Genomic DNA, 21939 nt, shown 5'->3' with positions numbered 1-21939 from the left:
ATTACAAAGATGGCTCCCAGCAACGTTAAAGACAAGTGGGGGGTGGGGAGGGGTTAGTAAAAATGTACAAGTTTGATGGTCCTATTTACAACCAATAAATATTGAAAAAAATTCAGTAAACATCAGGGGTTTGTTTTTACAAAAGTTTGCTCTCTCCCCTCCCTCCCCCCCCCCCTTTCACTGTCAAATGTTTAAAAAAGTCTTTTTAAAGCCCAAGGTACGTGGCACTTTCTGGGGGCTGGGTGGATGGAGCCGGGGGCAGTCAGCCCCACCCGGCTGCTCCTCTCCCACCCAACCAAAAAGAAAGTCTCTATTTACAGACGTTTGTACAGAAATTGGCTCCTCCCCTCCTGGCTCAGAGGGCAGTTCGGGCTGGGTATTTTTTGCCCACGAGGAGACACTGGCATTTGATCTTTGGTGCAGGTTTGAAAGTGATGGAGCACTGGAGGGACACAGGAGTCCAACCCGGAGGATCCAGAGGATCAGTAGAAAGAAAAAACCAAGCAGCCTTGCAGAGCTGAGCCACCAAAACCACGGGCCAGGTCATCACACCAAGACTGCCCCACTGATGGGATTATACATCCCAGGGAGCAGCAGCTGCGTGTTTTCCAGTTTAACTCCCCTAGGGGAACGGGCCAGGGGCAGGTGGACGATGCAAAATGGTCATGTTGCCAGTTTACCCACAAGGGGAACGAGGGAGCAGGAGGTAAAGTGGCTTCAGGCCCTGACTCAGCACAGGAGGGGATACACCCCGTTGGAGAGCTGATAGCGCAGCTCTGTCGCTCCAGCGAGTCCCCTAACTCCCTGCGCGTGGCCGCTCCTGCGGGAGGTGAAGGGAGCCCTTGGTGAATCGTCCTCTTCTCCGCTCTAACAGAAGGCACCTAAGGCAGAGAGGCAGGTCCCAGCTCTGGGCAACCCGACGGCCACAGCGGCATCGCACGTTGGAAGGCGTTAAAAACCCATCCTGCGTGTAGGAGAGACACCGGATCGGAACGCAGGCTTCGACCGAGAGGCCACAGCCACACCCGCGCATTCAGCTCCAGGAGAGCGTGTCACCCTTCCTCGCGGGTGAGACTTGCTCCCCTCACCCAGGCTGGGTGACGTTAAGACAGACCAGCAGCCAGGCCCAGAGCAGGCTGCCCGCAAAGCCCAGTCGGCGAGGGGCACGGCCAGGCCATGGCTAGAAGATGCCCTTGGCAATCTTCAGGCCCTTCTGCTTCATCCTGGGCAAGGTGGAGCTGGAGCCATGCTTGATCTTCACGCCCTTGGAGAAGCCCCTCTTCTTTAGCACAAAGTCGTAGTTGGCGGCAGAGTTCATGGCGTAGAAGACGTTGGCGTTGTCAGGGATCTTCAGCTCTGCAAGGAGAGTTCGGTTAAGTCACCCACGGGCTCTGCCAGGTTCTGGCTGCCTTCGCGGAAGGGGAAGGAGCAGGCAGTCAGGAGCTGAGGAAGAGTAAGGCTGGGACTGCACAGGGTATGTGGGGACCGAGGGAGCCCCTGGGGCCTAGCCCCAGCTCTGCCGCCAACTCACATTTAACTTTGGCCGAGTGCTGCAGCCTCAGCATAACGGAGCTGGTGCTCACCTCCCCGACAGACAGGAGAACAGCCTGGGGCTGCCTCCCAGCCGCTGGGAGGGATCACGGGGAATCTCTCTGGCTCCAGAGCAGCTGGGAGGTAGGGCCCATTTTACAGATGGGGAAACTGAGGCACACAGACTGCACGACTTGCCCAAGGCCTGACAAGAAGTCTGTGGTGGAGAGGGAACAGGATCTGGGTTGCCAGCAGCCCAGGCTGGTACCCTGAGCCCTGGGCCATCCTTTCTTTTAGGACTCTAGGAGAACATTCTCCCCAGGAAGTGACGGCAGAAGCAGCTCCAGTAGCTCCTTCCCTGGGGGGTACATCCCCTCTAAGGAGTTGTGGACAGCTCCAGCTCAGGTTCTGCCTACACAGCAGCTGGCAGACGTACACAGGCTAGTGTGCTGAAATAGTGTAGCCCCAGCAGGTGGGGCTAGCCACCCGAGTACAGCCCTACCGGAGATCTGAGGTCTGTCCTCACGTCACTAGCCCAAGCCCCGGCTGTTGTTTTCATAGATCCCAAAGCCAGAAGGGACTGTGGTGATCGTCTAATCTGACCTCCTGTTTCTCTCCCTGTTAAAATTTAGGTCTTACTTTAGGGCACTAGCACATGTACGTCTCGCCGAGCTGGGAATTACACCTCCCAGCTGCTGTGTAGACAGACCCCAGCGTAAGACGGGCAGCTCAGGCTGTGAGGGACGCCAGAAGAACCCCTAGGTACCTCTTTCCTCAGAGATGATCTGAACGAGCTCGTAGTCTTCCGGCCGGTCCCCATCCAGGTTGTGTTTGGCCATAGCTTTGCGAATCACCACAGGGGTCTTATCCTGGCTCGTCACCTGCGAGGGGAGAGCGCTCAACATCCAGGGCTCATAGGGTGACCAGATGTCCCGATTTTATAGGGATAGTCCCGATATTTGGGGCTTTTTCTTATATAAATGTCTATTACCCCCCACCCCCTGTCCCGATTTTTCACACTTGCTGTCTGGTCACCTTAAGGGCTCAGGGGCCAGGACCCAGAAGTGGCTGCCAGGCCGAAGACGGATCCCATGCCCCCCTGCTTGTTAGTGCAGCAATCCCCGCTGCAAGCTCTGCCAGGAGGTGCCGTGAGGATCAAACTCCCCCCCCCACCCCCACCCCAGGAGGCTCTGAGATGGGGCACACTGCAGGCTCTCCCCAGCCCAGACTAGCCCCCTCCCGCCTGGATGCGCTGCCGGTACCCAGTGCTCACCAGGATGCTTTTGTACATGTTGCCGTTGTCCACGGCCAGGCTGACCCGGATGATGCAGCAGTCGTCGATCTGCTGGTTGTAGAGGGGGAGGGAGAGGGAGGAATAGCTGGAGATGCCCGAGACGGAGCGCTTGTGGGTGCGCGAGGCCGTCACCGGGGTGGAGGAGACCGAGGAGGAGGAGGCACTGCTGGAGCCAGAGCCGATCCCCGACGTGTCCAGGGAAGAGAGCGAGGTGCATTCCCAGAACTGGGGGAAAGGAGGGACAAGCACCAGCTTCAGCACCTCGATCCAGAGAGGAAAGGGGTGTCTATCCCCCAACCGCGCCCCCGGGGCCGAGGAAGCTCATGAGAGCTGGGGAAGGTGGGGTTCTGCTGGAGGTACGGAATTCCCAATGACAACCCCCACTCGTGCCCTGGACAGGAGGGACGGAAGGGGAGGTGCTCGACCTCCCATCTGCTCCAGGTTAGAACCAGCCTTTAGGAGACGCGGGTGGGGAACCCCCACCCCCCAGCTGTCAGGGGAGAGGCGGGGCTGCAATGGGCGCACCTGGCTCCGGATCGCCTGGGCGCGAGGAGAGCCCAGCGAGTTGCCCCGTACCTTCTTCTCCTGGCAGTCGGGGGACTCGGGGTTGAAGCTGATGTTGATCTCCTCCACGTCGGAGCTGCTGGAGCCAGCGGAGGTGACGCTGACCGAGTCGGCCGTGTCCCCGCTGCACAGGTACTGCCCGCACTTGAGCTGGTCGAAGGATTTGGAATGGGAGCTGCCGCTGGCACAGGGCTCAGCGCTCGGCACCTGCCGGCTGCAGGAGAGGGGCGGAGACAGATATGGTCAGGAGGGAACAAAGCTGACATGCACCGTGCAGCTGGGGCACCCACCCCGCCTCATGCCCCCCTGCAGCCTCTGCGCCCCCCCCGGGGCACCTGCCCCATGCCCCCCTGCAGCCTCTGCGCCCCCCCCCCGGGGCACCTGCCCCACAGCACCCACCCCCCTGCAGCTTCTGCCCCAGGCCCAGCTCCCTCTGCTCTATAAAGAGTGCAAAGATCCCGGGGTCCTGCCTACACTCCAGCTCCATCAGCTCCCTTCTGTAACCATGAGCCCCCACCCTGCCCCCACAACCAAGAAGTGCTAATGCACCCCCAGCCTGAAGTGCAGCAACCCCTGCTATCCCAGTCCCGGGGCCCAACATCTGGGCTCAATGCAACCAGGCACCCCCCTAGCATCCCCCCCCCCCCCCAGCTCAGCCATCGCCCCTTACTCCTGGCTCACAGCACCCTTTGCTAGCGCCAGAGCTGGGCGTGGCTCTTTAGCCGTTTTCATGGAGATACGGCCTCTACCCCAGCCAATGTCCAAGCCGGCTCTTGGCCTGACTCCCTGCCTGTCGCGTGGCCTTTGCCGATGCATCGCTTGGGACGAGGCTGGGCCACCAGACTCGTTCCCCTTGGAGCCGATCCTGCTGCCCCGAGGCGGGAGGCTGGGGCCCTTCTCAGCCTTGCTGCTGTGGCGGGTTTCACCCGCAGCCCTTGGGTCAAGAGCAGGGGGCTGGAGGGAGACATGCCAGCCAGCAGCTACCCAAATCCCACCCCCCCACGGCCTGGCCTGGCCGCTAGCTCTGGGCAGCCCATCTCCCCAGGGCCCAGAGCAGGGAGACTCACTCGCTCCATCGCTTGATGATGCCTGTGTTTTTCTTGGCCTTCAGCGTGTTGCTGGCCGACTCGGACAGGGGCTCGATCTCACACGAGAGGCTATAGCTAGGAGAGGGGAAGAGAGCAGAGATTCAGCCAGGTGAGGCTGGGGGCCCCCTCCAGAGCTAGCCATTTAACAGTGCCGGGGAGGGAATGGATTGGAGCCCACCCGCAGCATTAGGGCCACCGCGGGTTTCTGACAGCATCAGGAGTTGGGGTGCAAGGTGGGGTCGTGGTCCAAGGCCTGGGGTTTCAGCCTGCCAACAGAGGAGCGGGGATGCTCCAGGTGCTTTGACTGCCCCTGTTCTGGGGGAGTCAGTCTGCAGGGTCCCCAGCCCTGCACCCTTTCCCAGTGCGTTGGGGTTTGCAGGGAGGCTGCTCGGGACAGAGCAACAGGCCTAAGGTCTCAGCAGCAGATTTTCAGCAGCCTGGATTTGAAGGAGACAAAGGGTCCCTCTCTGGGTCCAGGCAGCAGAGCAGCAGCAGAACAGCCCGCGCTCTGGAGGCCCATCCGGAGGAGGAAGGTGCTGGGTCCCTGCAGAGGGACTGGCAGCTAAAGCCCCTGGCTCCGGGCCCAGCTCACCTCTCAGCCTCGCTCAGCCGCTCCACGCCGTGGAACCACTCCACGAAGCGGTCCTCCTGCGTGAAGCTGTAGTTGTTGCAGGCCGACTGGAGCAGCTTGATCTGGGCGATGACTTCAAACTCCTGCCGGGAATCCAGGCAGAGACAGAATGAGGCCCACTCCTACTGGCTGACCAGACCCCCACACTCCTGCCCCACGAGGGAGGGATGTCGGTCTTAGACGGGCACCCCACGTGGAATCAGAGCCCTGGGGAACCACCCCAAGCCAGCTACTGAAGCCTCAGTGCTACAGACTGCAGAATGAGGGAGCCAAACCATCCCCAACTGGGCAGGGGCATCCGCAGGACCCCAGCTGCCAGGATACACAAAGTCAGCCCCTTCCTCCAACCCAGCTGTGCTCAAGCTGAAAGCTCGGCTGTCCGTGAACAGTTCTCACCTTCCTTCTCTTCTCGAAGTTGATCAGCCCGCCCTGAAAGACAGAAATCAAACAAAGGTTATAGCGAACCTGCGAGGGACGCTCCCCGCAGCCGCCAATAACCCCTCCCCCGGCAACCGATCCCGCAGAGCAAGACGGGCGAGGCCTTGCATCACGCTAGGGGGCAGCGCGAGTTCAGCAAGGTACCCATGGGAGTCTCACCATGCAGGGATCCAGCCCTTTGTTTTCAGACACAGCCTCCCTCCGCCAGTTCCTGGGAGCTCCAGGGCTCCGTGAGGGAAGCCAGGCAGAAAAGGGGAGGGATGGGGGGGGGGTTATACTTACATCCAGGAAGTCTTTCATGGCGGTATCCAGCATCACTAGGTCTGTGAGGAAGGTGCCCAGGTAGGGAATGGTGCCCTGCATCACACCCTGGAAAAGGAGAGAGAGCAGGGGTGAGTCCCACACTAGCGACAGCTGCAGAGCTCTGAGCGAGCTACCAGCAATGGGCAGCCACGCCACTCACCATCTCCCGCTGCTGCTGCTGCCGTTTCTGGGCCCTCTTTGGGTTGATCTCCAGGGTGGCGAATTTGGACGTCCCCTCCTGGATTGGTGGGAAGATGACAACATAAGTTGGCTTATTGATCTAACGTCCCTACTAGAGGCTATCCTTGATCGTGAAGATCAGGCCTCCTGGGGAGAGAATTCAGACAGTGCTTTGCAAACCCAGGAGAAATCCCGTTCCCTGCTCCGCAGCTCACACGGTCAGACAGAAATTCAGGTAGGGCAGGGAACACAGGGCCCCACCCAGGCAGGGTTACAGAAGCGCCACCCGCCTGCTGAGGGGCAAAGGGCTCGTCTGCATGGGAGACACTTCTGGTGTAGAATTATACCAGTATAGTTCAGCTGCTCCAGTTCTACTGGCACAACTCCCCATGCGGACACGCTTATTCCAGACTAAGAGTAGCTTTTTTTGGCTTATTTTAAACATTGCTGCCTACTGCACAGAGCACTGGCCTGGGACGCAAGAGACCTGGTTTTCTGTTCCCAGCTCTCCCACTGGCCTGCTAGGTGACCTCGGGCAAGCCCCTCTGTGCCTCAGTTTCCCCATCTGTACAAGGGGGTAATGACACTGACCTCCTCGGTATAGCACTTTGAGAGCTACAGGTGAAAAGCGCTAGATAAAGAGCCGGGTACTAGTATTAAACAGCTTCCAGAGCGACATTCGCTCAAGTGAAACCAGGCCCTTTTCTACCGGAACAGGAGTGTCCACAAGGTATGGCGAGAATGGTTTAAATTCACACCCTACCTTATACCAGTATAGCATCCCATGCGGACAAGTCCTCTGTCTCTATGGGGGTGGGCGGGGGGAACAATCAAAGCTGAGCATGCACGCTATAAACAGGAGGAGACTCGTATCGGGTGGAATATGCTGTGCACACGCACGTATTAATAGCTCATCAAAGGGATGTTTTGTTCCCTTTTGGATTTTGTGATCTCCGCCCCAGCGATGGGATGGAATGTCCGAGTGGACGCCCTGACGGGGAGATGGACATTTCTAGAGCAGCATTTTACAAGCTTTGAGCCCGAGAAGGGCTGAGCACTCACCGTTCACACTAAAAATCAGTGGGACTCTGGACAGGGCCTTTGTATGTGCAGGGCTGCTAAAATGCAGCCACCTCTGGGGCAGAGCAGCCACCTGGTGCACAATGTCCTATACACACCCCTCTGATGTTGGGATTTGAACCTGTGGCCTCTGGCAGCCAGGCGATTCCAGTGCAGACCCATTAAGCCCAGCCCTACATGGAGCCAGAATGAAAGCATTGGGCAATACAGTAACAAGCGGGCACTAATACTCTTCTCACACCCATTGCACACTAGTGTAATGCTGCTGCCATCAGCCGGGTTACTCTTGTGCCACGGCGGTGTGAACGAGCGCAGAATCAGGCCCACTAGAGAGATTTTCAGATGCAGTGTTGGTCTGGCCACCAAGCCGGCTACTTCCTTTCTAGGTAGCTAACAGGCGTGGGCGGCTGCAGCAGTGCTGGCTGCACGTACTAGACCAGCTCGTGTGCATGCGTAAGGAGTCAGTCCAGGAGTTCATCTCACAGCCTGCATCTGGCACAGGCTCACACAGCCAGAGCTCCTTTACCGCTGCTCCAGGGAGATAAGGGGAGGGAATCCCTCTGCAGACACTCCTCTCTCCTAGACAAGCCTCTCCCCTCCTTATCTTCTGCCCTCACTGGGGATTTCCTTGCTGCCAGAGCTGGGCGCAGCCCAAGCCCCCGGACTGAGCCACGCTCAGCAGTCCAGGCTGTCAGCATCAGCCATTCACAATGTGCCGCCTTGCTCTGCCCCTTTCAGACTTAAAGGGAAACTGTCTAGTTGGAAGTTCTGGGCCAGACCCTCCCCTGATGTAGTTCCACTGAAGATCCATTGATTTACGCAGACGGAGGATCTGGCCCATGGAAAGACTAGTTTCCCCTGTGTGTATTATAAACACTGCCTGACAGTTAAAACTGGGGAGGAGTCTACAAACCATATGCCCCTTTCTCCCTTCATCTTGGGCAGCTGAAATAGCCCAGTCAGTTTCAAGTCTCTCACTTCCTGACGCTCATGTCCTAGCAAAAGGCGGCAACATCCGAGATGCAGATATTTCAGGGGGAACCCTCATTTGGGTTTTAAAATCACCCACACTCCCAGATACATTCCTATTGGGTGTAGAGGGTGCAAAGAGTTTGTCTGTGTGCGCACACTTAGTCCGTGTCTGTAAGTTGGCATGTACGGGCCATGCTCTAAAGATCATTCAAGACCTCTAGCAACTCACGGCATGTCCTGCTATAGACTTCACTGCCCATCCCCTTTGCGCCACTCATCCTCACTGCAGACTCACAGACCCAGCCAGCAGCACTGCAGAGTGCAGGAGGGTTAGTGCGGCAGTGGCGGCGGCAGGGGGGGAAGAAGGGGAAGAGAAGGGATGAGCGTGGAGCAATTTTGGCAGCATCAGGGTAAACGCCCATCCCACCCCCTGTTCAGAAACAAGCCCATGTGAGAGAGAGACTGAGCTCCCAGTACCTTAATGAGAAGCTCCCGGCTCAGCGAGTGGTTGTTCTCATCCGAGAAGATTTCCGACAGCTCGTGGAAAGTGCGGAAGCTCTCCCTGTTCGGGGGCAAAACAAGGAGGCATCAGCACCGGTGTCCCCATCTCCCCATCCCGTTTGGGGCTCTCTTCCCCTCTTCTTGTGCAAGCCTACGCCCCCTTCGAGAACCATCTTCATTAAGCCCCATGCTGCTGGGAGAGCACGAGTCCATTTCATTCTCTAAATTTCCACTTCCCCAAAACACCGGCTTGTATCCTGGATCCTTTCTTGGGCAATGCAGAAGTTTTTCCCAGCATGCCCTGGGAGAATCCCCATTCTTCCCCTTTGGCGTGTGGATTTATTGACATCATTTGCCTGGGAATCTGCCTGAATGAAACATTCCCTTTCAGGCTGGGCCATGCCCCTGGGAAGGACCCAGCTGATCACAGCTCTAGTAGGTAGCTCTGCCATTTTGGAGGGTATCCAGGAATATTTCACATGTGGGATCTACTTTAGGTTACTCATGCCGATAAGACAGCCAAGTGTCTTACATTGGTCCCTGGCTTTCTGCACAGTCACCGGGCCCCGGCTACAGCCCTGGGACGCGAGTCAGGCAGCGTTACAGCTTGTGGCGTAGATGGGAACCCCCAAACTATGCCAACGCTCCTGCCGTGGCGATGGGACCCAAGGGGCTGCGCTCACCGTGACACCTCGTCCCAGGTCTTCTTCAGCCTGTGAACCGCGTTACACTGCAGGGCGGAGAGGATGGCTCGGAGAGAGGAGAAATTCTTCAGGATGCGACACTCCTGAGGGGAGACGGCAGGGTTTAACGTTCGTTCGAAAGATGGCAGCCAGGCAATGGTTACTGGCTTTCCCCTTTGGCCACGGAGATGTTTAGGGCCAGATCCTCAGCTGGTGTAAATCAGTGCAGCTCCACTGACGTCAGAGCTATGGTGATTTAGCCCAGCTGGGCACCTGGCCCCTTAGCATCTCGAGTCCCCTCGGCACCCTCCCCTCCCTGCAAACCTTTTTCAGGTAGGTCTTAGCCCAGGCTTAGACCCCCCAAACAGGGGTCTCGCTTCACACGCACAGGAACGGGCGACTAACTCTCCAGAACCGCACTGGCCGAGTTTGCATTTTGCAGAATCAAAGTCCAAGGCAGGGGAATGTCAAAGCTGAGCCCCACTTACCCAAACCCAAGGATGAGGGGGTTCAGTTTGGTCCCCCTCTGCCATACACCGCCTGAGCCATGGGCTCCTTGGAGAGGGATCTAGTTTTCTAGTGGGGGCAGGGTAGGTGGGATGTAGAGTTCCTACCATTAGTTACAATTCTTAGCCCCATTCATAAGGCTTTATAACAGGTAACATTATTCCCACTTTACAGAGGGGGAAACTGAGGCACAGGAAGTTGAGACTTGCTCAAGGTCGCAGAGCAGGGATTAGAACCCACTCCCAAGCTAGTGCCCTACCCACTGGGCTACACTGCTTCAAGCACCAGCCAGGGACCTCCCAGAAAGACCCCACTGGGGAACGGCTGGCATCACAGAGGACAGTCCTACCCGAGCCACTTCAATCCACCGCTCCACCACTTTGGCCCTCTGCTGCGGTTTGAGGGAGCGGTCCCCAAGGCACGTTGCAATGACGCAGTTGGTGACGCTGTTGAACTGGGAGACGGTGGCGCGGATGGTGGGGGCCAGGTGCTCTTTGCCCTTCTTGTCCCGCTGGGACCAGATGCAGCCCAGGCAGTGGTAAGGCACCACTTTCTTAAACAGTTCCTGGAAGAGAGGGTTGGAGATGGGTCTCTCTAGGGAACGGGCAAGCAGGAGAGCGAGAGCATCACAGGCCCAGGCAGAGCGCGCACGGGCAGGGCCCCCAAGCACATGGGCAGAGCACTCGGTGCCAAGGCAGCAGCCAATACTCACAGCATCCATCAGCGTGAACTGCTCGGCCACCATCTCCTGGGAGAAGGCGAGGAAGTCTGGCTTCTCCTCCCCCAGTCCGTTCTCCTCCACTATCCGGAAGGTGCAGCTGGTCTGGTCCACAGCTGAGAAAGACGGGGAATGAGTAAGAGACAACCCTCCATTCCTCAGTTACACACTTAGCCCCGAATACAGACACCCCTGCACCACAGCCAGACCCTCCCCCAACTCCCCTTCCCACATCCTGATACACTGCTCGCCCTCCCCTCCTCATACACAAATAGACACGCTCATGCCCCTAAGACCCAGACCCCGCCTCATACAGGCCAGGAGGGCGCACCGAGGTGCCTGCAGGAACCCCCGCCCACTGCAAGGAAAGCCAGCATCCTTCCCCAGACTGAATCCCCCCCAGGGGTCATTTACAACCTGGACTCCTTGTTGTGGGCAGGAAGGGGTCAGAGGGGCTCGAGAGGGCAGGGCAGGGCAGAACAGAACGGACTCATTTAAGGGTGGATTCATTTGGCTTTGGTCACGTGGCAGGTTTTTCGGCTCCGGAGATCCTCCCGGGTGCTAACCCTCCTCCATTCCACCCAGGCCCCGCGGACGGCCCTCACACGCAGTTCTCCTCACAAGAGTCACTGGGTAAGCCCAGGACACACCACACACAGCACTAAGGGACACGGGCACGGGGAGGAAGCGCCGCTCACCGTCTGGCTCTGTCTCGCTGTGCTCCGGCTGCTGGAACTGGGCCAGCAAGATCCGCGCTCTCCGCTCCAGGTCCGAGCCGGGGATGTTGTGGCGCACATAGGAGATGAGCTGCTTGAGGCAGGCGAAGTCTGGGGGCTTGCGAAAGTCTTCAGAGTACTGGTCCAGCCAGGCACCCAGGATGGAGGAGATGGTGCTGGGGAGAAGCAGACGGACAGACTGGCTGTTAAAACTGGGCATAAAGTGACACCTGTGTGCGTGCCAAAGTGTACGTATGCGTACATGTCTGACAGCCGAGAGCCCACGTGCCCAACAGCCGAGAGCCAACATCCCCAAATGTCCTAACAGAGCTGCAAATGCACTTGCAGCTGCTTCACATCATTAACCTGTGGAACTCACTGCCACAGGCTATTACAGCTCAACAAATTGGACTTGACAGGAGAGGGGACAGTTAGCAGTTAGAGCAGGAGATGGGCTCGGGAGACCTGGATTCTATTCCTGGCTTCTTTCCAAGACCCACCCAGTCAGAGTTCCCAGCCTGTGACTGGATCCAAGTCCTGGCCCATCTCAGCCCAGCGTTCTCCATGCCTGTATCCTCCTAGACCTAATTCCACAGCACATGCACACAGCCCAGGGTGGATGGTCCTTTGGCACCTGGAGAGGGTTCCATCTGTGAAGAGAGCGCGCTCCTTGGAGGGAGCAGAGGGGCCAGACAGACATTCCCTCCCTGCCCTGGTGCCGAGGGGAGGGCTCACTACAGCAGAGGTATGCTTACTTTTTCAGCTCCAGTCTCTCATCCACAGCGTGTCTGGCGTGGTCCCCATTCACTTGGACGTGCAGTTTGCCGTACCTGACATGGGGATAACAATGAGCCAGTTAAACCACACCCTGCTGGGCAGTTGCCTCTCCACAGCGACCCCTGCTGGAGCAGGCAGGCATCCTTCACTCCGGGTCTCTTCCCGGCATATCGCCCGCCCCCGGCCAATGAGCCCTACCCTCTGCATGAAGTTTGGGGGCTTACAAGGCATTTCAGCCAGGACAGGGTTCCGACAACACCTAGATCCACGCACTCCTGCCAGGGGCCTTTCAGGAGCCTGGTGCCAAGCCAGCAGGGGCAACTAGTACCCACTGTGGACTCTCAGGGTTGCCTTAGAATAGGACTCTGGATTGCAAACTGTGGGGGACGACAGGATTGGCCCACGTCCCATGCAAACAGGGACAACTACCCTAAGCAACCACGACAGGTCGCCCTTTCCCACACGTACCCTTACAGGCAAAGAGAAGCTGCATCTGGCAGGCAAAAGTTACCTGCTTGTTCAACGAGACCACTGCAGTTTCAGAGCTGGACAGCGCAGCCCATGTCTCTAGCCAGGGAAGGGTTAAGGGGCACTGCACCCACGGGTATCCCCCGAAGTACCCGCACTGCCTGAGAGCCTACAGGGCTGTCACATCTGGACAGCATTCCCAGAGGCCGTACTTCCGGGAACGCCATTGGTGGATGTTACAATCAGTGTTCTCAGCCCTACGGCGATGCTCTTAGAGTACTTCAAGGTACAATCAACCAGGTGCATTATGGAAGATCGAGGGCCGCCTTCTAAAGCGGCAGGCACTGGCCATGCTCAGAACAGGATACCAGGGGGACGGACCTGGCTTTGATCTAGGAATGCTGGGACGTGGCACCAAGGCAGCTCTGGGCATTTCACAGACTCGTTGGGCTGGCTGGCCCTTTGAAAGGGACAGCAGAGGCCCGAAGAGCAGAGTTCGCACTACCTACCCCCTGCTGTAGTCATCCCATGGCCCATAAGGCCTCTCCCCCACCCGCAGTGCAATGCCTGGACAATCCTGGGAGTACACATGCTCCCTGGTATGCGCTCCCGATAACACTGTCCCCATTGTTCCGGCGTCCTGGCAAACGCGCTGCGCTAGGGGCACAATGAAATGCTGCCTATGGAGGGGGAGGAGGGCAATACAGCTCCAATTACAGACAGCAGCATTAAAAAGGACTCAAGGTTGGGGATTCTAAAGTCTCTGGAGAAGGCAGGAGCAACTCTCCGAGCCTGGCTTTCCACACACTGCTGGGATGCGCCCTGCTCCACCTCCTGTCGGGCTTGGAAGGCCCTGAGCACAAGGGGCTGAGGGAAGGGCAGAGCTGGTAGATCTGGGACTACACAAAGACCTCCACTCCCAGCTGTGGGCCTCTACCTGGAGGGTAGGGGGGGGAAAGACAGGATACATGGACTATTCCATCCCTGAGGCTGCAGCATGGCTGAGAAGTAGCCCCCACTCCGCCCCAGCACAGAGCCCTGTACTGAGTCTGCGTGAGAGGAGAGGACCCGGACCAGGCGAAGTTTTGAGGCTGGAATGGGGGCAGCTCCCCGCTAAAACCAGAGGGGGGCCCCCAAAGGAGCAGCTGTGATGTGGGATGCTGAGCCATGGTCAGAACCAGGCACGAACCAGCGCTAGCAGGGCACAGAGGAGAGAATTGCATGAATCGCCTGTCTGGAGCATTGGGGCGGTGGGGGGGGGGGGGAGGGCATAGGAGGGACCACAGCATGGATAGGGCACAGACTTCCACCCCCAAGGGGCACCACAGGGAGGGAGGGAGGGGCAGCGTCACCTGTTGAGCAGCAGGTCTAGCACTTGCTTGGTGGTGGCGAAGGCCCGGTACGTGCACAGGAAGATGGTGACGTAGGTGGAGTCATTGCCCTTGAAGGCTGAGACCAGATACTCCACCAGCTTCTCCAGGGTCCCGGCTTTTATTGTCCGCACCTTACACGTCTCGTAGAGGTTCAAGGCTGACTCGTTCTCGAACTGGAGGTGGGGGATGATTGACAGCATTAGGCGGAGGACAGAGAGAGGAACGTGAGCGCAGAGCTGAGAAAGCCAGGCCCCAAGGGGGACACCCACAATCACTTCCCTACGGTCCCAGGGCCACCTCTCCCTACAGCAGGGGCCCTTCCCCCCAGGACACATAGCGTGCCAAGCACTGCTTCAGGGCGCTATGGGACAGCGTCCCAGTGCAGCTCCAATGGTGCAGAGCAGCGCTGGAATGGGCGCAGGACAATCGCAGATGTTGTGCTGGCGCTTGCTACGCCACTGATTCCGTCACCAGCGGGTCGCTTCCCTGGTGTGGACAGGGACTCGGAGTCCAGTAAAGCCGGAATAGCTTCCCCAGGAGCTTCTGCAGCATTCGATCAGGCCAGGGCAACGCTCCTGTGATGGGCCTGATCGCAAGCATGAGCTCCACGGACAGGGAGAGCACAAGGGGTGGGGATGGGGAACCAAGTTCCTTTGAAAACCAAAAGGCTCAAGAGCTCCGCCCCCATCCTAGGGGCCTTGCGTCTCCCCCCAGCATGGGCGCTTGGAAAGCTCCGTGCTGCTCACAGAGGGACAGAATCAGAATTGGACCGGCACATGCGTCCAGGCAGGTCTGGCTAAAGACTCACCATGACACTCCTGCGGTGTGGGGATTACCCCAACTTTACAGGGGGAGGGAACTGAGGGACAGAGAGGCCAAGTGATGCGCCCAAGGCTACAGAGGGTGTCAGTGCCAGGATTAGAACTGGGGCATTCCTGGCTCCCAGCCCTATGCCCAGATCGCCCCTCTATTGACAGAGCAATCTGTCCCAGTGGGGAGGTGCCCAAGCCGATCCAAGTTGGCGTGCCCTGCCCATTCCCCCCCTCATCTGCTATCCCTGCTCAAGCAGACACAAGGGCTGGCAATGCAAAGTAGCAAACACTGACTTCCCATTGGCCAGGGCCTGGGCCTGCCTCAGCTCAGGAAACAGAAAGTTAAGAGAGAAAATAATAGGAGGGGAAGGGAAAAATGAGGATCTCCAGCAGACGCCTCTTCTTTCCACAGCCTTCAGGGCTCCCACATTGACTCTTTGCATGAGACACACCCACCCGCGGGCAGAGGGGAAAACCAGGCCTGGAGCCTTTCTGGCTCTGGGATCCTTCTCTCAGCGCTCCCATGCAGGGGTTGCCCATCCGCTCTGCCACTGGAATGTGATGGAGTTGGACAGCCGGAAACAATAATACCCAGCGCTGCATTCCTGCGGGGCCTGTCTGGTCCCCCGGCCCCGTGCCAGCTCCCGGGGAGGGGAGAGGCTTTTTGTTGGCCGTGTCAGACAAAAAGGATGTCTGCTTCCTCCAAGACAGGCTGTTCAGCAGGAGAGGGAGCCGCTCTTAACCCCTTCTTCTCAGGGAGCAAAACACCAGACCCCATGGAGTGCTGAGCCCAAAGCAGGAAGAGGATGAGGCACATGCGAGCATGTTTCATCAAGCTGTCCTATTGGGGGCAGGGGCTCACCCCCACCCCAGAGCTGCAGTTGGCAAATCAAAACATCGGTGTCCACGTTGGCTGGGGTGCTTCATCCCCCGCCCTGACTGTTGTATGCTCATAATCCCCAAGCCAGCCAGCCACCCGCCTGCATGCAGCACAATCAATGCCACAGCGGGTGCAGCAACAGGCCCGGAGAGGGAAAGGATGAATGGATCTACCAGCCGCTGTAGGAAACACTGCCCCAGCACGCTAAGAACTGGGCCTGTGGCTTACGTGGCACATGTCCACTTACACCTGCGCCCACCCTGCTGGCACCACGACACCCCAAAGACCACCTGTTGCCATGCTTGGAAGGCACAAGGAGAAGCGAAGGTGTGTGTGGGGGGGGAATCATCACCGCTGTAGTCAGAGGGCAAAGGGAGGCTGGGCACAGCTTACCCCAAGCCATCGCTGCCCCTTGTTGGCTGTGTGGTGGAGCTGCACCTTCCGGAGCGATATGCTGTAGATCACGCCGTCTCCCAGCTCTTCTCCGATCTCCTGCGTGGAGCTCTGCGATGGGGAAAGGAAACAGCGCCGTTACCTTCATGGCATGGGGGACTTTGTCCAGGGAATGGCTGGGAGGCCAAGATGGGTACATTTGCATATTTAAATATGCAAATCAGGAGGCATCAGTCCTGGGGGGTAGGAAGGTTGGGGGGGGGGGAAGCAAAGCCTACAGGCACTTCCCTCCTAATGTAAGGAGAGCTCCAGAGTGCTGTACCAGGGGGGAATTCTACATACCTACAGTTAGGATCGGTAAGGGGGGCTCCTCCTAATGCACCACAGTGCTTCAACAGCAGCACAAGCACTGGGAGAGCCAGCCCCAAAAGCTGGGCACTCAACCCCCCGTCCTGCAAACTGTAGGAGGGCTGAACCCCCAAAACTTGCCTCCTCCCCAAAATGCAGGGGGGCCAAGGGCCAAAACCGCAGCCTCGAGCTCTTGGGACACAGCCGCTCCCACTGTCTTTAGCGTGCTCAGCCCCTCTGCCAATCAGGCCCAAGGCACCTGACACTGACCAGAGCAAGAACCCCACCCCCCGCAGCTAACACTTCTGCAGCATTTGGGGCTCGGTCGGCAGCGTTCCCTAGTGGGTTTTAATCTGGGAGCTGGTGCTCCCAGCTCCAGAACGTAGGCCTGTTCCATCCACACTCCCTTCCCTGCCTGGGCTGCTGCCCATTCCAGCCCCCAGAGCACAGGGGAACATAGAACTCTGCCCCTCACCGCTCGGCAGTGCGATCACAACATACGTAGCAAACAGTCACAGTGAAACCGATCTGCCTGGGAGCGAGGGACAGCACCTGCAGCAGGGGACCTTGGGAAGCTTGGACACAGGGAGAGCCTGCAAAGTGGGCTTTGTATACAGACAGGAGAGCAGAGAAAGCTCTAGACAGGAGAGACTGAATTTCCGCCGCCACAGAAGCCACTGACAGGTTTGTCCCCACCCATTTCTAATGGGCCCATCACCATGGCATCCAGGTACCAATATTTTGCCCCATTCTCAATGGCACCTTCTATAGACCCTAAAGTGCTTTGCAAATACTAGTGTCAGGGGATCCGACACCACACGTGAGATGGATACGTGCCGGGATCCCCCTTGTGCAAATGAGGGAGCTGGCCTACATGTCAGTGCCCCCTCGTTTTGAGCGGCTCAGTTCTCGAGTGCCTGACCTGAGGTACCTTGCGCCTGATTTTCAGAGGCGCTCGGGACCCACAAGTCCGGCTGAAATCAACAGGAGCGGCGGGTCCCTGGCACGGCTGAACATCAGGCCTTTGTTTTCTCAGGTAGAGCACCCGAAATTAGCAGCCCCCCATTTTCCAAGTGACTAATTCCCATTGCACCTAGGCCATACAGGAGGGCTACAGCTCTGCTGGGAATCAAATCCACTGGCCCAACTGCAAGCCCTAGAGCTCACCCAAAGCCCATTCTGCCCCGCCCAGAGGAAGGGTTTGGAGGGCGGGGGGCAGAGTGGCAGCTGGCTCCTGAGTGATCCCGAGGGCTGGCCTGGTCCAGGACGCTGGTTAGGGCAGCTCTGATGGTTGCTCTAACTTCTGCCTGCTTCCCCAAGCTCCCCTCCGGCTGGCATAGCTGGCACGGCAGCTGCAAAGCAACCTTGAACTGGGCTCTAAGTCTCAAGTCCAATGAGGCCAATTTAGCTCCACTACCCACAACAGCTCCACAGCAGCATACGGCCCTTCCTCCCTACGGCTTGCTGAGGCAAAGCTCCCTCTAAGAGGATTTATCCGGATCCCTTTAAAACACTGGGGGATCCCTCCCTCCCTCCCCACCTTTCCCTGCCCAAAATGGTGAAACATGTTGACATACAATAAACCTGCCACTTGTCCTATGGAGAACACACCTGACACCGATACCCGGCTAAGCCTGTTCGAGGAAGAGATTTACCCAGGCTGGGCTCGGAGGAGGCTCGCAGCCAAGTCCCTCCTGAGTACACACAGCACATCGTCAACGAGAGAAAGCCAGGCTGTGACACCGCAGAGAGTGAGCATAAGAACAAGAGGAACTGTGGCTAGCGACAGCCCTCCTAGCTCCGGTGGGGGACGCACAACGGGCTCGTCTCAGCCACTGACGTTAATGGAGCCACCCCAAGGGTGGGTTTGGCCCAGTCAAACACCGCACTTTGGTTTATGAACCAGAACACACGCCTGCGAAAAGGCGGGAAAGCTGCCCTGAGCGGCCACGGGGACCCCTAACCATCGCTTAATCTAACCCGGGCCGGCCGCTCACCTTCCCACGCCTCAGAGGGGAAACACAATGTTGATGCAATATCGGGGTCGAGGGCACAAAGAAAACGGGCTGGCCCCAGCCAGCGACCAGCTCCTGCAGCAGCCACCGAAGCTCTTTTGCCTGGCTCCCAGTGTCCAGCTGAAAAGCCGGGTTAGGCAGCCGTCTCCGAGAGCCAGCTGCTGAGGAGATGGAGACACCTTCTGCTGCTACATAAACCCATCCAGTGGGGAGAACAGCCAGGAGCAGGATCTAACCCCCGTCAGCTGCTCCCATGCGGGAACCCAACCTTCCTGCTCAGACACAAACAGATCCCAGCTGGTGGCCACTGGCACTGCATGGATTTAACCTGGGCATTGGATTGGGGTGGATGCTCCCAGTGAGCGAGCTCTGTATGGGGAAGGGGGAAGTCATGCAAGTGGTGGGTCTGCTGGGTAAGGACCTTTCCAGGATTTCTGCAAAACCTGGAGTTCTCAGCCATGGAAGTTCTTCAGCTTCTCCAGCAGCAGGGCCGGCTCCAGGCACCAGCGCAGCAAGCAGGTGCTTGGGGTGGCCAAGGGAAAGGGGCGGCACGTCCGCATCTTCGGCGGCGGGTCCTTCAGTCCCTCCCGGAGGGAAGGACCTGCCGCCGAATTGCCGCCGAAGAATGAAGCGGCGGCAGTAGAGCTGCCGCCAATCGGGGCTTCCCCCCCCCCCCCCCCCCCGCCGCTTGGGGCGGCAAAAACGCTGGAGCCGACCCTGTCCAGCAGGAAGCATTTCTGTCATAAACCAGCAAACCAAGCCACCCTGAACCAATCCCTGCAGGCAGCCATCTCCATCATAGCTACAGATGGCGGGAACTATTCCCTCCGCTCCACCCCCCATTAGCTTCCAAGGCCTGGTCTACACTACCCGCCTGAATCGGCGGGTAGAAATCGATCTCTTGGGGATCGACTTATCGCGTCTCGTCAGGACGCGACAATCGATCCCCGAATCGACGCGCTTACTCCACCAGCGGAGGTGGGAGTAAGCGCCGTCGACTGGGAGCCGCGGCAGTCGATTTTGCCGCCGTCCTCACAACAGGGTAAGTCGGATCTGATACGTCGAATGCGTATCTTAAATCGACCCCCCCCGTAGTGTAGATGTAGCCCAAGCTTAGGGCTTGTCTACGCAGAGTGTTATCCAGGAATAGCTATTCCTGAAAGTCTCCACATGTGGTTGTGCTTGATTAGCTTCAGGAACAAGAACAAGCCACACTTATTCTGGAAGAAGAACGTCCACACAGACAAGGCCTTAGATGGGGATCAGTGAAATGGGAACGTGGTTAAGTACGGGCGTCTGGAAGAAACACATGCTCCTCTGAAGTCAAGGCATAAGCCTTAGGATAGTGTTAATTATACCGTCAAATCCTCACATCCACTTTTAGGCCAAGTCTGCTTAAAAAGAATGCTAAGAAACGCCTTTAAAAAACCATTTCAGCCAGATGGGTTTGTCCCAAATTGTTGATGTTTCCACAAAAAAGAAAGAATGTTCCTGTAATTTACACCCTCAGACACGCAATTTCCCCACCAAATCAGCCTATTAGTCCATATTCTCTAGGAGTGGTGACCACCAAATGCTTCAGAGGAAGCCAAATCCTGCCCCACAAAAGGACCTATCCAATTGCACAGTGACACACATGGGGTTGGTGGGTTTCTGCTTTGCCTCCGGTGCAATCACCGTAATCTAACCTGCAGAGCAAATTCTGCTCTCTAACTACACTGGTGTAATGGATTTATGTCCTGATCCCAAGAGATGCTGAGCAGCTGTACCTCCCAGCAAAGGTAATGGGGATCTGGAGGTGCTCAGTACCCGTCAGGATCAGACCCTTAAATTAGTATAACTAAGAGCAGAACTTGGCTCAACCGCTATAAATTCCTGATGCAGAATTTTGAAGGATCACGAAGACTGAATTCACCTAATTAAAATATAAACAGTCATATATTGGCAAGTACAAAATTTCCAGTGTTTAGTCCATGAATCACTTGCAGAGTTGCCATGCAGCTGAAAGGGAAAGCAATGTTACGACTCAGCAATCAATCCCGTTCACGAGTTCCGTGTCACATGCAGATGGAATGCCCTGCATTGTCACATATATGTGCAAACTCCATTTCCTTCCTACTTTGAGTCCCTCTGATTCAGTTACTTTTTTCCGATGACTTTTGCGATACTCTCTTCACAAATCACGCACAAAGTAAACGGATATCCGATGGGTATAGGACAGGCACGCACCGAGGGCCTGGAGGGTTGCTAGGATGGGACTCTATCAAATATTAAGTCTTTATTCTTGGCATCAGCTTCCTCTTTCCTCCCCATTTTTTCCTGCTGATTGTGCGTTCTGCACATGTTGGTCAGAAACTAAGGAAGCAAAACAAAGCAGAAACGCAGAGGCAGCTAAGGCCCAAACGAACATCTGCACTAATATTTCCCAGTGCATTTCCCCCCTACTCTGCAATTTAGCAGAAACAGAACAGGAAGTCGGACTGGGAGTGAGGTGAGATCTAGCAGTCTGAGGGCTGGTCTACACTGGGGGGGGGAAATCGATCCAAGATACGCAACGTCAGCTATGCGAATAGCGTAGCTGAAGTCTATTCGCGTAGCTGAAGTCGAAGTATCTTGGATCGAATTACCTGGGGTCCAGACAGCACGGGATCGACGGCCGCGGCTCCCCCGTCGACTGCGCTAACGCCGCTCGCTCTGGTGGAGTTCCGGAGTCGACGGTGAGCGCGTTCGGGGATTGATATATCGCGTCTTAACGAGACGTGATATATCGATCCCGGATAAATCGATTGCTACCCGCCGATACGGTGGGTAGTGAAGACATACCCTGACTGTGGTACTGAGCGCCAGGAACTCCCGAGTTCTAATCCCAGCTCTCACACCAACCCCCTCTGTAACTTCCGGCAAGCCATTTGCAGCTGAGTTTTCCCCAAGTAACTCCGTTTTCATGAGACCGTGGGCCTGAGCTCTGCAACTCCCACTGACCTCAGCTGGAGCAGTGAGGGCTCAGCACCCCTGAAAATACAGCCCAAAGTAGCGCAAAGTTGGGAACGCAAAAAAGAAGGTTCTCGGAAACCAGTGCTCGCTTCTGAAGTGCTTGGCTGTTGGCCTCAGTCTATCTAGTTCAGCGTATAATCCTGTCCTCCTCTGATGGCTACATTTCCAAAGGACCTCCGATTTCAAGGCATATGGAAAACCCGCATTTGCTTAATTAGGTGGGGGTTGAATGTACAGTTATGCACAAACGGCAGACCTTTTGAAAAGGCATCTGTAAGTTTCCTCTGCAGTTTCACCACAAGGAAAATAAAAGCAGAAATTCACCTCAGACGGCTTGGCTGGACTATTGGAAAAGTGGGACCATTTTTAAAAAATGGTTCAAAATGCTAGAAGCAGTGTGGCTTAGTGATAGAGCACTGGACTGGGACTCAGGAGACCAGGGTTGTATTTCTGGCTCTGCCACTAGCCTGCTGGATGACCTTGGGCAAGCCAATTCACCTCTCCGTGCCTCAGTTTCCCCATCTACAATCCCAATGTTTTCCAACTGAAGTCTAATAAAGAGGCTAGCAAACAGCCACAGCTCCAAGTCTGCAGCAAGGGTATAATCCTGATAGAATGATGCTCGCCTCATAGTCAAAAGAGAGGCCGCCCTCAAGCTCAGCTCCACATGCAGG

General features: G+C 57.0%; 1 protein-coding gene across 1 annotated transcript in view; it reads right to left on the bottom strand.

Annotated features, from left to right (window-relative positions):
* Nucleotides 1-1180: 1180 nt before the first annotated feature.
* The window catches only part of RALGDS (ral guanine nucleotide dissociation stimulator), a 40539-nt gene continuing 19780 nt past the window's right edge, over nt 1181-21939 (bottom strand). The window contains exons 3-19 of the mRNA XM_065418740.1: nt 15909-16019; nt 13803-13996; nt 11961-12035; nt 11188-11381; nt 10484-10605; nt 10121-10336; nt 9265-9368; nt 8558-8642; nt 6009-6086; nt 5828-5914; nt 5504-5536; nt 5069-5190; nt 4456-4551; nt 3350-3602; nt 2804-3049; nt 2297-2411; nt 1181-1356 (exon numbers count right to left, since the gene is read on the bottom strand). Coding sequence (XP_065274812.1) covers nt 1181-1356; nt 2297-2411; nt 2804-3049; nt 3350-3602; nt 4456-4551; nt 5069-5190; nt 5504-5536; nt 5828-5914; nt 6009-6086; nt 8558-8642; nt 9265-9368; nt 10121-10336; nt 10484-10605; nt 11188-11381; nt 11961-12035; nt 13803-13996; nt 15909-16019 — 2307 coding nt within the window. The remainder of the gene's footprint in view (nt 1357-2296; nt 2412-2803; nt 3050-3349; nt 3603-4455; nt 4552-5068; nt 5191-5503; nt 5537-5827; nt 5915-6008; nt 6087-8557; nt 8643-9264; nt 9369-10120; nt 10337-10483; nt 10606-11187; nt 11382-11960; nt 12036-13802; nt 13997-15908; nt 16020-21939) is intronic.

The sequence above is a fragment of the Emys orbicularis genome, chromosome 18 (assembly GCF_028017835.1).
Source record: "Emys orbicularis isolate rEmyOrb1 chromosome 18, rEmyOrb1.hap1, whole genome shotgun sequence".
NCBI classification, from domain to species: Eukaryota; Metazoa; Chordata; order Testudines; family Emydidae; genus Emys; species Emys orbicularis.
Note: the sequence above shows the minus strand (reverse complement) of the source record. Positions and strands in the feature narration are given on the sequence as shown.